The sequence below is a fragment of the Sinocyclocheilus anshuiensis genome, unplaced genomic scaffold (genome assembly GCF_001515605.1).
Source record: "Sinocyclocheilus anshuiensis isolate Anshui unplaced genomic scaffold, SAMN03320099.WGS_v1.1 scaffold283, whole genome shotgun sequence".
Taxonomy (NCBI): Eukaryota; Metazoa; Chordata; class Actinopteri; order Cypriniformes; family Cyprinidae; genus Sinocyclocheilus; species Sinocyclocheilus anshuiensis.
The window spans coordinates 1,466,868-1,483,865 of record NW_015549605.1 but is presented as its reverse complement, the minus strand read 5'-3'; the positions used below and the strand labels follow the sequence as shown (position 1 = coordinate 1,483,865).

General features: G+C 37.4%; 1 protein-coding gene across 4 annotated transcripts in view; it reads right to left on the bottom strand.

Annotated features, from left to right (window-relative positions):
• scube1 (signal peptide, CUB domain, EGF-like 1) overlaps window positions 1-16,998 on the bottom strand; it is a 71,382-nt gene that overhangs the window by 50,361 nt on the left and 4,023 nt on the right. For all 4 annotated transcript variants that reach the window (XM_016447472.1, XM_016447473.1, XM_016447474.1 and 1 more), the window contains exons 3-4: window positions 11,258-11,383; window positions 1,196-1,330 (exon numbers count right to left, since the gene is read on the bottom strand). In XM_016447472.1, coding sequence (XP_016302958.1) covers window positions 1,196-1,330; window positions 11,258-11,383 — 261 coding nt within the window. The remainder of the gene's footprint in view (window positions 1-1,195; window positions 1,331-11,257; window positions 11,384-16,998) is intronic.

Here is a 16,998-nt window from a genome sequence, read left to right as displayed (position 1 = left end):
TGATTGTGAGAGACATCAAAGATGCAATAACGAAGCAACCCACTCTCATTCATGACTATGTGTGTGAATCGTTTAGATTTGCGTAGTGTGTGGGAATGCATCCGCCTCGACGTGGAGAAGCATCATTAGTTAAATCTGACAGGCGGAATGAGAAAGCACAAGAGGGTCGCATGATCTGCACATGCACACGTCATGAAATCACACGTCACAACTGACTTTACCAAGCATTTGAACTGAATGCACCATGCACACACAAAGACATGCCCACTGGCCGCCTGCGCGTTCATGCCTTCAACTTCGACCTCTGACCTTCAGCTCTGTCCATGGTTCAAGACAAGCACAGAAGTGAGATGTCGCTGAATTGGCTGTTCTGAAGCCACAGTGAGAATTATAGAGCACACATGGACACATGAAAAGAATATGAAAATAGCCCAATGGGACATGACAATCTTTCACCAGGCAGCGAGTAATATCATCAATAACAGTGAAAGTAACAGACTATCACAAATTTGATGTTTAGTATGGAATTACATTTGTGCCACAAGCATTGGACATTACTTTTCATAAAGATGTCACAAACAGTCCAAAAATAGTGTTTATTATAATAATAACAAAGCACTGAACTGCACATCTTAAAATGCATGATAATATAATATACCTATGATATACCTTGAAAAAGTTTTATTATGCAGTTCTATATTTTTATGCATTCATACCTGACTTGCATCTTAAAGCGTGTATAATTTCATTTTTATAATAAGTTAATTTATTTTATTTTTAATTGTTTTAAATTATTACTTTTTCAATAATAATAATAATAATAATACTGATACTGATAATTCAAATGATTTAATAATGAGAGACCAACATCATAAGTTAACTTTCTTTTTTGTTATCATCTTTTCATTCTTTAAAAATTCAGTAAATGACACAAATTTATCAAAATGCAGTTAGATTTTTATGCATTTACACCTTAACTTGCAGCTTAAAACGTAGTTATAATATAATATAATATAATATAATATAATTTGATCAGTACTCCAAAAGTTACATTCAATCATTTTGGCACAAATTTAATTACATAATAGAGCGGGAATTTAGACCAACATGGCAAACCTACAAAAACAAGCTAACAATGAAATGACTGGCTCATCTAAGCAGGACAAAAATACAGTATTAACAGGATGAGACTCACCATCCGATCGGTGGATACAGGTGTGCTGGTTGTCACTCAGGAAGAAGCCATCTTTGCACTGGCACTCGTAGCTGCCCATGGTGTTCACACAGATCTGCTGACAGCCACCATTGTTGTCCAGACATTCATCCACATCTAAAGAGACACAAACACACACGGTCATTACAAAGCACACAAACACAGTCATTCAAGCACAAGGATCTGGGCAAAACCACCATGCATTGTCTCTCTGCGTAACCAAAGCCGGCTCAGCTCAGGCATTTGCAACAGTGTTTGTTTATCCGGAGCTGATTTTCCTTGATTTCCTCTCAGAGACTAATGGTTACTGAAGAATGCAGCTACTGAAGAATGTTGATTAAATGAGTAGTTTGATATTCGAGTTTCCAAACACATCTACCAGACAAATAAACTAGTAAACAGACATCCAATCATTCCAGCTTAAATAAGAAATTTAAAACAATATCCGACATCCAGACCCTCAGTAGTGGCTAAATCGTTACTTTTTAAATACTCTGGCTAAACTAAAATCTGTTTGGATGAGAGTATCTTGTGCGTCCAATCTATATGTGTGTTTGCCCATTTCTTTGTCTTTGACAGCTCTATAAATGGCATTGTGGGTATGTTGGTTTGAGTAACAGCGTGACACTGGAGACCAGTAACACACATGAGTGAGTTTTATGCAGCCTTAACACAGCAACCTGCCTCTGTGGAGTCGGCAGCCCATAACTCTCTCTCAGGGGTGTTATTATATCTTGGAGTAACACCACTGCCACTCTTCTGTCACTCGTCACTGCTGAATGTTCATGACAACATATTTTCCCACCTCAGGCTAGAAGTTACAGGTCCGTAATCACCATAGATACTTGAAGACCACTAAAGGGGATCTTGCTTGGTATTCACATAGCTGTAATTTGAATAGACAACATGCACATGCTGGTCGTATTACTCCGGTATTTTGTTAAAAAAACACAAAGCAAAGCAAAACAAAAAGAAGCAAATCCCCATACAAAACTAAACCAAACAAACAAAAAAGCCTCAAACAAAAGCAAACAAAACCAAATTATGTCACGATGCTACTGTGAGGAGCAAAGGAGCGCGGAGACGAAGGAGATTCAGGATAACAGTCTTTAATAGTCCAAAACAAGGGGTAACACAGGGCTTGGCAGGAACACACATGTAGCACATAATACAGACGACACCGGACAAAGGAATCAGGAAACAGACAACACTTTAAATAAAGGGCTTAATGAGGGGTAATTAACGGGACACAGGTGAAACAAATGACTACTCAACGAGAGGGAAAAACTGGGTCACGGGGAGCACATGGGAGAAAACACAACAAAACAGGTCCATATTCCTTACAAATTAAAACAGCAAACTCAAATCAACCCCCCCCCAAAATCAAAGACCAAATGAAACCAAACCAAACAAAACACAACAAAAATTAAATATAAAAAACAAGGCAAAACAAACCCAAACAAAAAACAAGCAAAACCAAACGAAACAAAAAGCAAAAATAAAACAAACAAAAGGCAAAAACAAAATGAAACCAATCAAAACCAAAACAAACAAAAATAAAAAAACAAACAAAAAAAACAAATAAAAGACAAAAACCAAATGAAACAAAACAAAACCAAAGCAACCCAAAATAAAAACAAAAACAAAAAAAATCCCCAAACAAAAGCAAACAAAACTAAACAAAACCAAACTAAAACAAACCCAAATCACCCCCCCCCACCCAAAATAACAAAGTCCAAAATGAAACCAAACAAAACACAGCAAAACAAATTAAATCAAACAAAAACAACAAAACCCAAACAAAACAAAAACCAACATGGAACCAAATGAAAAAAAACAAAAAAAACAAATGAAAAAAACAAAATAAACAAAAGTAAAAACCCAAATGAAACAAAACAGAACTAAAAAAAGGATGCATGCCCTAAACTTTAAGTGGGGAAATGATACAGCACAACAATATTGAACAAGTGAAGAACAAAGACAACTTCTGCATATTTTTATAAAATGCATTGTAGAAAAAAAACAATATAGTAACAGCTTCAATAAAAGTTACATTTAGAAAGAATATAGAAAATAATTGTGTGACATTTATGAATAGATACATGGCAAATTGTTTGTAGGTATACGTTTCCATCAGTCTTGTTTTAGTATAATCCGGTTCTATTGTTTACAAGCCACTTACAAAACTCGCATTGAATGTTTTAAACGGGAAGGCTGAATGAGCATCAAAGCTTCTGTAAATGAGGTGTGGAAACAACATGCCAGTTTCCTCCACTGTCATATGTGAATTATCATCACTGCACTCACAAACACGCTTTTTTTTTGGAAACACGTTTCCACACCGAGTCACATTTACATGTCTTTTGATAACGGCACTGCAGCTAATGTGGACGTGTGTTTATGTTTACTGCCCTGTCTGTTTGGAGTGCGTTGAGAGGCAGCAAGTTTCACAAGCTCTTTGTGTGCGTAAAGACCTTTACAGCCGTTAGCGCCTGTACGTGGCGGCATAAAAGAACACTATCCGGCCCAATGACTTCACTATCATCTCCTGTGTAGCTTACGAGCTAAGACTACTGGGCTAAAGGAGACTAACTGTCTAATGAACTCGGGCTTTTGTGTCCTGAGTGGATCTTGTTGGTGTGTACACTTTATTTGGGCTAACTTCTTTGCTAAAGTCTGGACATGCTATTTATTCTCTATTTTCTTTTGAATAAATTACGATAATACGCATCAGCTGAAAGACATGTATGAATGTAGGACATACACATACACATAATCTCATCCACAACATGCAGACACAACCACAGTTTAAATTGGTCACAGTGGTTTATTATGTGGCTCCGGCATTACCTGGCGACATAACTCTTATTTTAGCATCTGCAGGGCGTCTCGTTAACGCAGCCAAGACAGCAAGGCCTTTACTGTCCTATTAACTACTGTACCCATCGAGAGAGGGGGTCTTTATGTCCTTGTCCATAGAGGCATCCCTGTCTGCCCTAGGAACCAAAAGGTTTTTGTACTACGCAGTAGGGTTTAAAAGTCTGAGATTACTTGTGAAAATGCTTCTATTTTGCATTGATTTAATATAAAAAGTTTTAAAGGAATCTCAAAGTCAGAGACTTAAATATCTGTCATCAAATTCTTCTATTTATGGAATTCAAAGTATATAATGCACAGTAATTTTATAATGTTATAACCTACACTGCCATTCTAAAATTTTGAGTCAGTAAGATTTTTAATCTCACCGATATTGCATTTATTTGATCAAAAATACAGTGAAAACGGTAACATTGTGAAATATTACTATTTAAAACAGCTGTTTTCTATTTTAATATATTTAAACATTTAATTTAGCAATTACTCCAGTCTTATACTTAAGAAAAATCCTAAAATGTTGATTTGATGATCAAGAAACATTTATTATCACGAGTGTTCAAAACAGTTGTGCTGCTTAATGCTTTTGTGGAAATAATTTTCATTTTCAGGATTATTTGAAGAACAGAAAGTCTTCTAGAAAGGAAATCTTCTGCAATATTATAAATGTCTTTACTGTCACTTTTTGGTCAATTTTAATGCATCCTTACAGAATAAAAGTATTAATTCCTTACTGACCCCAAACTTTTCAACAGTGGTGTATGTTGACACCTGTGTAATTTGTGACTGCATTTCCAAAGGATTTTCAGGAGAAGTATATGAGACAGACCAAATAAAAAATGATACAAATGATAACCGTAACATAATCAAAAACTCCAGGAGGGTTTGGGGAAGACATGCTGGCTGCCTCTGTCTCGAGTGACTCTATAGCTGCAAGCATGTTGTGCGCCGTGTTTAATGTGGGAATGGAAACAGATATCATCAGTGTGACAGCCCTCTCTTGCTTTAAAAGGAGGGAAAAAAAATAACATTTCAGCTGTCATCTCTCAATTAAGGCCCTCTCTGCCAAAATTTAAACAAGAGCCCTGGCATCCCGGTCTGCGAGTTTAAACTAGAATGCTTTTGTTTTGTTTGATTGCTCTAGTGTAAACTTTAATTTGGAGGAGATCTAAGATGACATGACACAACAGCGAGAAAAAGAAAGGGAGAGAGAGAGAGAGAAGATGAGGGAGGAGGAAACAGAGAGAAATTCAGGGCAGAATAAAAGAGAAGGCACAAGAATCAAAGAGTAAGAGGAGAGGACTGAACTGAAGTGAGTTGAAGAGAAATAAACTGAATGGAACAGAACAGAAACAATAGAAGTTCAGCAGTAAACAGGACTATACAAAATGGAACAGAAAAGATAAGAACAGAGGAGAACAGAAGTAAGGTAAATAGAACAGGAAAATAAACCCCTTTCACACAGAGATTCGGGGAAAATACACTGATAATGTGTTGGTTTGTTCAAACTGATTTTCTGGAATATGTGCGTGCATTCAAACACATCCTGTAAAGATCCACGTGACATCAGGATGTGATATGTAATGATCATACACTAGCGCATCGCATACCTTTCCACTAAGCTGACGAACGATCTCAGCTTCAGTGAGGAGGCAATGTTATTAGGTCGCAGTGTTCATTTTGACAGCGAATTTTGATTTAGCTTTAGTCATAGTCTTTTGACTAAAATGCCATTTAGTTTTAGTCATATTTTAGTCATCTGAATTTTTTTTTAGTTTTAGTCTAGTTTTAGTCAACTAAATCTACAGTAAATTTAGTCGGCTAAAATCTAATGGGTTTCCAAATTCACTAGGTTTGATATTAAGGTTTTATCGTGATAGACACCGATTTAACTGCGGTGACACACAACATGCCTTTATGTAAAAATGAAATAAAACCACTTCTCATAAAGAACAAGAACATGGTCTTCTTCTCAATGAAATACAAATGGTTATATAGGCTAATTATGCATTCTTTATAACAACTTGTTTACCACATTCTTCATTCTTTCAAGCAGACATATTTATTTCTATAAATAAATTTAGATTAGTCTTTAGGGCTACTAAAGTTTTTCCAGTCAAGAGCAGTGAGTGATTTTCTGTCTTTCTTTTGTTGCTTGATTAACATCAATGCCACAGACAATAGCAACTAAATTAGGATGCTGTCCCTTTAAAACCGGATGCAATGTACTAATACACGTCCAATATTCTCCCAACTGTTTATGTTCACATAAGACATAACCGAGTGTGTTTACGTGAATACTCGTCAAAACAGACAATTCGACATCATTTTGTGTGTATTTCTCCATTCATGAGACGTTTTTGTACGTTTTATGAGACGTGCAGCAAGTGTATGTTAGCTTATGTCTCGCCGGTACATATGTACGCATCTAACTACGCAGCAGATTTGTTCTGAACGAATCTCTTCCCAAATCGTCCCTCCCTAAAATTTTCGTCTCGTTTTTATTCGTTGACGAAAATGTCAGTAGATTTTCATCATAGTTTCTGTCATTCAAAACGAGTTTTAGTTCGTCATCGTCTCGTGAAAAAAAAAGTTGACGAAAATTATGATGAAAATTATTTGTCAACGAAATTAGTAGGTCGCTATCTCAGGATCAATCCCGGGATGTGAACAAAAACAAAAAAAGAGTCAAGTGAACCGACAACTGAACAAAACCGAAAAGAACTGGACAGAAGTGAAGTGAAGTGAAGTGAAGTGAAGTGAAAAGAACTCAACAGATGTGAACAGAATAGAAGTGAAGTAAACAGAAACTTAAGAGAAAAGAAGCAATGTGAAGTAAACAGAAGTGAAGTGAAATGAAGCAAACAGAACAGAACAAAACAGATCTGACATTAGAACAGAACAGAAGTGACAAAAAGTGAAGATAAGTAAAGTAAAGCAAAAAAAAAACCTAAGTGAAATTAAGTCAAAAGAAGTGACCAGAAGAGAATTGAAATAAAGATGCGAAGAACAGAAAAAAAGTGAAGCGACACAAACAGAACAGACCAAAACAGAAGCGAAGAGAAATAATTCAACAGAACGGTACTGAGATTTATCTTGTTTAAAGTGACCTCAGTTACAACATCACCCCTGTTGTAATTGTAACTACATGAGTTTTCTCCTCCCATTCTGATGTTGGAGCGAGAAGGGAAAAGCAGCCAAAAGATAAATAAACAGCAGCGGCAGTGCAGGCATTCATAAAAAAAAAAAGAGCCAAATGATCAACACATTGAGTCCAGCTGCCTGCACGGAGAAGAAAAACAAATAAGAATGGAAATGAAAAAGACAGAGGAACTGCAGTAAATTGCTCTTTAATCAGCTCTCCATTAGCCAATCTTAAATCAATTAAAGCTTTAACTTGTTAACATGTGGAGATCTGAAACGACTTCCTACACAAGATCAGCCAGGCAAACAAGCCACAGCACTGATTTCCGTACCGTTTCAAAGAGCTCGCGGTTTGGTTAGCGCTCAGTAGGTTTGTTTGAACACACTCTGTGAGTGTGTGCGTGTGTGTGTGTTTATTCAGAACATAATCAGTGGCACAAGCCACACTAAGGCAAGCATCACTATTGCTATTGCTCATGTGCTTTACTCTTGCTTGGGCGGGTTGGGTATCTGTGGAATGGATTTAAAACTGAGTTGAATACAACTTTTACTGGTACCTGAAAACATAAACAAAGCCCAAGTACAGTGAATACAAGTCAGACAATTTCTGATAATTTGTTGCTGAAATATGATGTTTAGCCCTTCAAACAATGTCATTTTTTTTATAGATAAGATTTATAGAAGACCATTTATGTATCAGGAAAAAAAAATCTCAAATGCAGCTTGCGCGATTATGACATTATTATAAATTATTTAATACCTTTAAACTTTATTTGTTTCATGCTTATTAACTAACATGCTTACAACACTCTAGCAAGCAATTATAACACTAATAACCTAAACAACAACATTTTGACAATCACCCACAACACCCATGTGATGGAGAGTTTTGTATGAACTAATCACATTTCCATCAGGAAATGTAAAAAAATCTAGTTAAAAGAAGTCATTAATTATCTCGGAAAAGGTTACGCAAGGAGAAAATGTAATAGAAAGAGAATGTCAAAAACACAAAAAAGAGATTACAGGAAAAGGTCATCATAAACATGATTCATTTAACCTTTCAAGAAAGTCAATAGTTCTAGTGGTTTCACTTCCATCTGAACTTGCCATAATGTGCACAGATGCCAATGAGGGTGCTATGAGAACACATCATATGACGTTAAAGCGCCAATGAGAATGAATAATGTTTCGAAAGAGCAAACAAACACACACACACACACACACACACACACACACAGATGATGTGTGAATGAGAAGCATCAGCATTAAGCAGACAGGAGAGAGTAACAGGAAACATGACGAAGCGCCATATGATGACAAGGAAGTGTTTCATCTACCGAAAGACAATTTTAGCCCTTGTATAAAAACAGAGACTTATTGGAATCATTGTATGTGGTAATAAACTTTATGCCAAAAATGCTATATTGAACCTCTCGAATGAAGATTAAAGTAACTTAAAAAAAAGACTGCATGCAAGGCAAAGAAGAGGACAGGGAGAGAAAAATGCTAAAATTATTGACTTTTTCTGTGTCAATCTATTTCTAGGTAGAGGTGGAGGAGAGGACTGAGACAAAGACAGACAGAACCAGATTAAATCCAGGAGAGAAGACAAGACAGAAAGGACGGAAAGAAATGAAGAGAAATGTAGCGAGTCAGACACAGAAAACTGGAAGCGGACGGAAAGACATAACAAGAACAGCAGAAGAAGGGGGTTTCGAACAGGAGAGCCCCCTCAGTGCTGCTGATGGCTCTCTACGGCCTTGTCTTAGTTCCCAGAGCCATCATTTAGACTTGTATTTGAGACATTCCACAATAAAGATGTCAAATAGAAGGCAAGTCTATCGCCTCTAGGGAAACAGCCTGGAGTTACTCCAAAGAGACCCACAGCCAAGATAACCAAGAAAATACAGAGAGAGGGAGAGTGCAAAGATATGATGGGAGAAAGAAAGAGAGAGAGATTTTAAGGAGGAGGATAAAAAGAAAAGTTTGAGAAAGTGAAAAATGAAGGACTGCTTTTGAAAGAATTCAGTATTATCACAGTTTTTAGACATTGTATTGTAGTAATACCTTGGTTTTATAGGTATGGTTCCATGGTTGTACCATAGTATTCAAAGAAATAACTTAAGAGCACCTTGCTTGTTTCTGGCCCAATAGTTCAACAGTGGGAAGTTTCTATCTATGAAAGCATTTAGTTCAACAAGTGGTTTTGATCAGAATAACAAGGATGCATTAGACTGCTTAACAAAGACAGACTTTATTAGTGCTACTGTGATAAAATTAAGAGCAGGACTGTTTGTTTGATCCAGCAATGGAGGACAACAGAGATAGTGCAAACATTCGTTACTTTCTCAGTTTATTTGGTGCATTTCTAGTGGTACAGAAATGACCAAGAGTCTCATGATAATTTATAAGTATTTAAGTAAATTGGTTGCGATTTTTTTTTAAATGAATTTGTCTGTATGCTTTCATACCAGTCAGATCGTACAAATTCATATGATATTGCCAATTAGGGGTGGGGTTAGGGGTGGACCTTTATGATGACGTTTTACCTGCAAATTGTATGTTTTTGTGCCAATCAGGCCATATAAAATTATATGAAATTATCAGTTAGGGGTGCGGTTTAGGGGGGATCTTCACTGTGACAATTTACCTACAATTTGTATGTTTTCATACCAGTCGGATTGTGCAAATTCATACAAATTAAGTCCAACTATGGGTAGGGTTAGGGGTGGACCATCATGGTTAAGTTTTATCTTTAAATCATACATTTTTAGACCAGTTGGATCATACAAATCCATATGAAATTGCCAGCTATAGGGGTGGGGTCATGGTATACCTACAAATCATACTATCAGATCGCACAAATTCATACAAAATCGCCAACTAGGGGTGGCCCTCCATGGTGACGTTTTAAATCATACGTTTTTGTACCAGTCAGATCGTACAAATTCTTTTGGAATTCCCAACTAGTGCAGTGTTTACATATTCTCACAAGATCGGATTGGAAATGACACACTTCACCTTTTGTGATATCTAAGTAATTACCATGGTATTACTATTATCTGATGTCACCATTGTACCGCCTCAGTTGTTTTGAAAGAGACACAAATTAGGGAAAACCATATAAAGGAATTGTGCAAGTTGATGTAGCAAGACGGAGGAGGTGCTAAAGGTCTCTGAAGGTCTGAGCCCTGATGTCCTGGGATCCATCATCATTACAGCAGCTAATGAAAAATGATGACCTCAGCATCCTGAAACTCGGCTCGGCGCACATATTTGCTTTGGATTATGAGAGCAGAGAGGAGATGAGATGAGTGCAGCTCAAGTTCTTCACCCAGCTGCTCAGACGCACACCAGCGCTGTCTTCTCTCTCTCTTTATCTCTTGCAACATTGATGTTTGGACTGTAATACGTAGTCACCATGACACCATAAAGCCACCACACTTCAGGTTGATAAGTCGCTTTCAACCAAAGACACATCTGCACTCACTTAAGTGGGGTAAGCTACAAAAAACACACTTTTTAACGAATTCCTGAATCCCCACAGCAATCCAGCAAAACCATGAGACCCGGCCCTAACTCTCCGGGTCATGGAATTTCATCTTTGAACTATTCCAATAAATATGAGATGGCAAGTTATTAATTTTCTCTCAGCCTTTTCTTCCCCTACTTCCATTTTTAACCGCTAACATAAACATCGGACCTGACTGCCGATTTCTGGGAATTGGACGCGATTGCGCCACTGGTGACATTTGGGTGACATTTTTAAGAGATGAAAATAATCACGAGGTTCCTGTTGGCGCGCTCCTGTCACAACGTGGATGGAATACTGGCGCTAGACGCAGCTCGGCTGGCCTTTTCCGAGGCGCTGCGCAGAGATCGCTGCGGCAGATTTGTTTATGTTTGCGAAGGGGGGTCGTTACAAAGGTCATTAGCCGGGCAAAGAGATGACGAGGCACTACCTCATCTGTAAGTCCATCAGGAGAGGCAACTGTGTGCGTATATTTCTATCTAGCAACTTACCGAGACAGTTGTGCCCATCATCTGCCAGCATGAATCCGTCGTAGCATGTGCACCTGTAGTTCCCGGGTATATTGATGCAGTCGTGAACACATCCACCATTGTAGTCATTTTCACACTCGTCCATATCTGAAAAAGACAACATACACACATAACGAACCCATTGAGTCAGTAGAGATCAGACAAATATATCCAAATATGAAATCCAGCAATACACATTGAAGTTTAATACATAGGTTAAGGGTTGTTCAAACAGCAAAAGACTACTAAAAAGTTGAATTCTGTTAATGATACTAAGCAGAGGTTAAATAAGGAGGTTTAAGAAGAGCTGGCTTATGAAACAAGCTTTCATTGCTGCTATGAGTTTGTACAGAAGACAGACGTAAGTAGGGACACTAAAATAAACACAATATTTCTCTCTCTTTCACTCACACACACTTGAATGCATTGAATTCAGATAGACAGCAAGTGACTGTTCTCTGCCAGAAGATGATCGTGGGTATCTGCTTTATGTTTTGCGCTACCTCGGAGTGTGTGATTTAATAAACTTGGCTTGTGCTCTTGGAGACATACAGCACAAACTAAAAATATCCATGTTATTTCCCACAAAAAACACACACACAACCCACATTGGGCAACTGTGGCTATGAGGACAGTGAGAACTACGTTTAAGAATGTTTTGTTTTTCTATTTCTACATCTACTCAAAACCGAAAATCTATCCAGACAGTAAAATATTCAGTGAACATACTAGTGCACATACTCATGCCACAAACACAAATCACACACACATGCAGATAGATATACACCAAAATTATAGAGGCATAAATACTTCACTAGTATTTTATTCGTTGTTTGTTTCTTTTTTCTATCAAAGAGTGTCGGTTTTGGCTTACTGTGAAGAAAAGGACCATCACAGTAGACAAACATGGAGCCAACTCATCATGAAAACATCCATAAACACTCTGGAGCAAACAAAAAGTTATGTTTCACTACCGTTTTATCTAGTGGACATGCTCCCAAAGAGCACTACATCTACAGGAAGAGGGAAAAATGCGAGAAAAGAGAGACAGATGGATGGAGGGAGACCCCTGAAGGTAAATGAGATGGAAGAATGACAGATTCAAAGGTTAAAGTTTAGATCTCACCGTGTGTTCCGGGTGTGTGTTCACGGTGTGTGTTCACTGCTGTGTGTGTGCACTTTGGATGGGTTAAATGCAGAGCACTAATTCCAAGTATGGGTCACCATATCACTTCACTTCACTTCATGAAAGGCCACTTTAAAATAACAAAGTGGGTCTCATACAAACATTTTCATGAAATAATCCACACAATTATAAGTGATTGAGACTCACTGTGTCCATCAGTAGCATTATAAATGCAAACCATCCAAGAACAGTAAGAAAACGAGTGTGATTTGAGGTGATAATGTTTTTAGGTGGCTGTGTGTGTGTTGCGGCCGTTTGCAAGGCTAACAGGGTGTATATAGGGTGACAGTGAAGGTGTGAGGGGGACGGGCTTGTTAAAGAGGTGGACAGCTAGTTAGCTTCAAGCTGACACACTTCCTGCCTCTGAGCTGTTGTTGATATGACCCGGCAGTGAGCCGACAGTTCGGGCTGATGCTTGCTGCGGTTTCTGCTGTCAACACGCACAGATCTCTAATCGAAGGAGAAGTGTTTACGCTCAACATCCCATCAAGCAGATTAAGCACCTCCGCTAACACCTCAGCAGGGGTGGAGCCCATGGGAGGCAACACCTCAACACCCCTATGGCCCAACACAACACGTCCAAATCCTAACTGCTGAACGTACCATGCAGAGAGCACAGAAATAGGCGGTTCTGCAAAAAAGCACTTTTTGATTGACTAGGACACAGACAAACGACGACGCCTTGCTAATGTGTGTTTCTGCAAAGTTTCCCACTTCTGGTGTTTAGTACAGGTGAGCGAGCAGAAAGCAGTAATGAAGTGTAAAACTTATATAAACTGAAGCATGTTCCCTCTTCGATTTTTGGAACCACGTTCCATTGATTCATAATGAATTTGCACCTTATTATAAACAAAAATGTGCTGGTCTTAATTGAGAAATCACACATTCAGTCAATCCATTCAAGAGCTGCACCTTCTGCAGAACAACTATTTCTACTTTTTTCAACATTTAGATTTAACTCATATTAGGTTTAACTCTTCAATATGTACTGCATAAGAGGAAGTGTTTCTCTCAGGTCCTGTAACTGATCATTTTTAATCACTATTGCATTATCAAAGGTCCTGTGACCTGAAAAAAAGTATTTTCTTAAAGTACAAATATTGTATGTAGTCTCTCAATACAATACCATAAAAAGTGCATGTACACCACTGACCAAATGTTTGTGTTTGTTAATATATTTAATGTTTTTGAAATGAGTCTTGCTCAAAAATATAGTAAAAACAGTAATATTGTGACATTATTCCAATTGTTTTCTATTTTAATATATTTTAAAATGTATTTTATTCCTGTGATGGCAAAGCTGAATTTTCAGCATCATTACTCCAGTCTTCAGTGTCACATGATTCTTCAGAAATCAGTCTAGTATGCTGATTTGCTGCTCAAGAAATATCTCTTATTATTATTAATGTTGAAAACAGTTGTGCTGCTTAATATTTTTGTGGAAACTACGATACAATTTTTTTCAGGATTATTTTATGAATATAAAGTTCAAAAGAACAGCATTTTTTAAATAGAAATCTTTTGTAACATTATAAATGTCTTTACTGTTAGTTAATGAATCCTTGCTGAATAAAAGTATGAATTTCTTTAAAATATGTTACTGACCAAATAGAAGAAATGCTGTTCAAAAAAAGTTTTAGATGAATTATATCATGTCACATGACACTGCTTGAAATTTCATGTCAACTACATGATGATTTTAAGCTTTTTAGTGTGTGTGGTGGCACATAAAGCAGCAAAGAGACTGACGTGTCCTGTGAGGGGAGAGTCAGGGATGAAGGGTGGGCACACTCAGACAGCCAATCGGAGCATCGGCAGCTCTGTGACGAGTCCGCAGACACCAGGCAGACAATGGCCTAGTAATGGGTCGACACCTCCATCTCTCATTCCATTTATCTGTCTCCTCCTCACCACCCCCCAGCCCCTTTTCTAACGTTTTCTCATTGAAACATATGAAAACACACTTGGGAGCACAACTACACACATACTCCAACTCAGAGACTAGGGCACTTCTTCAGCGGCGACAATTACCTGACCTCTTTCACAGACAGAGATAAAAAAGGAATGGAAGGAAAGAGAGAAAAAGAAAACGAGGCAGACAAGACAATTCTCTCCCAGGTAAACTCACTGACCTAATGCTGAGTCATGTTAAGGCTTTGTTTAATCTCTCCACCCCTGCAAATAAACCCTTGCATCATGGGGGATTTGTGATCTGTGTGGATTCCCTTGTGAGCTCCGCCCACTGATGAATCTCATCAATTAATCAATTAGCATAATCAATAAAACCCAAAAGGGTAAGGAATGAAGTGTTATGTCACAACTACGTCATTGCATGTTATATAATTCTCCCTTTTGACTTTAAAGTTAAAGCATGTAATGCATTTAATTTCTGATAGTCCCGCCCCCAACTCATGCCATTGGTTGAGCCAATGTTGCTGTGTCATGCTGGTCGGGATGCTCAAACAAACAGAGCAATGTTTTGATAGCACCACAGAGCCATGCACAGTGCTTACATTTTTCAGGGGAATCAATCTACAAATGGCTTACTTATAGTCTCTGCATATTAAGCTGGACAGGAAAAAGTATTTTAACACTGAAAAATAGACACACTTCTGCTATAAGAGCATTTTAATTGCATTATGGCATCTGAGGAAATACCATCAGAAGCATTTTAAAGCATACGTTTAAATGATGTCCACCAGCCCTCAAAAAACATCAGCTACATAATGTAAAGCAGGTTTACAAATCACAGCTCACATATCACTTGACTTTACACTGACAGAAACAAGCAAATACACATTCTTCTGTATATTCATCGGCTCACACATTTTTCAGTTTCATCGGCTTTGTTTCTGGCACAATCCGAATCCAAATCTTTCAGCAGTGACAGCCATGGCATCATTCATGATAATACAGAGAAGTTGCAGTTACAAACTCACAATTACAAGCAGATGCACCTCGAAGCAGCTCAAAAACCTGTTTTGTTGTCAATGTATAACTTCTCACCATCTAAAGCACTATTTATTTGGAATGACTAAAAACCAAGTTAAAGATTGATCTTATTGGCAATCAGGAGACTCCATCTGATTCACATTGGTGTACAGGAGAAACAACTCAGATGTTAAAGGAATAGTTCATCCGAAAATTTTAATTTGTGGAAAATTTACACACACTTAATTTGTTTGTCCATCGGAACAGATTTGGAGAAATTTAACATTACATCACTTGCTCACCAATGGATCCTCTGCAGTGAATGGGTGCCGTCAGAATGAGAATCCAAACAGCTGATAAAAACATCACAATAATACACAAATAATCCACAGAGTCCAGTCCATCAATTAACAGCTTGTGAAGCGAAAAGCTACATGTTTGTAAGAAACAAATCCATATTTAAACCGCTTTCAACTTCAAGTTTTCAAAAGAAACAAACTCATCTACATATTAGATGGCCTGAGTGCAAGTACATTTTCAGCAAACTTTAGGTGAACGATTCCTTTAAGGAGATATTAATTGTGACTTGTCTTTTTTCTAATGAATTGTCTGCAATTAAGGTGTTTTAGGAGAAACATCTGAGACAATGGTCATACATAAATGAAATGTATCTGAGATCGCCTTTGAAAGAGCAACCTCTAAGCAATACAGATTTACTCTGGGTTGCATCTTGGTAAATATGAGCACAGGCTGAGATATTTTTTGAGACATGAGGGATTGCTATGATCATTTCTCAGGAGAAACATCTAAAAAAGCAGGAGACTTCGGCTAAAAGTCTATTTAGCCTCTTTGTTGTATACGAGAAACTTACATGATATTAAAACGATAGGTTATGAACAGTGTTGGGAAGGTTACTTTAGAAATGTAACAGGTTACAGATTACAAGCTACCCTATTTAAAATGTAATAAGTAGTGTAACTATTTCAATTACTTTATTGAAGTAATGTAACTGATTACATTTGATTAGTTTTTGATTGCTTTTCTAAATTTCTATTGGATGTTTTCAACTGTTAATCAGTTAATCAACTCTCAGACAGGTTGTAGCCTAAAGCGATCAGCAGCATTGTGGATTGATGTAATTGACAGACGTGGTGCACTGCAAATCCAAACAAGAGAACCAATCAAAAGCATCAGAATAGCATTGCTTTACTAAAAGGCCTTTAAATGGCAGAATGCATCATGTACATAAAAAACAGGCAAAGCCTTCATGCACATAAAAAACAGGCAAAGCCTTAATATATTAATAATATATTAATATTATTCAACATATATAAAGCTTTTTACAGAAAATATTCAGATGCAATCATTAATATTTTCATAAGTAACTGTAATTTAATTACACATTTTTTTCTCAGTATCTGTAACAGATTACAGTTACGTTTATTGGATATATGCTCAACAGACTTTACTAGCTACAAATGCACTGATGTGTAGACAGACAACATGACTGCATTAGAGTGTTAGCAAGTGTTTTCTTCATTTTCTTCAAAGCCAAACATGCAGGGCTTTAATTAAAGGGTGGGTATGGGGAGTGTTAATGGGCTTT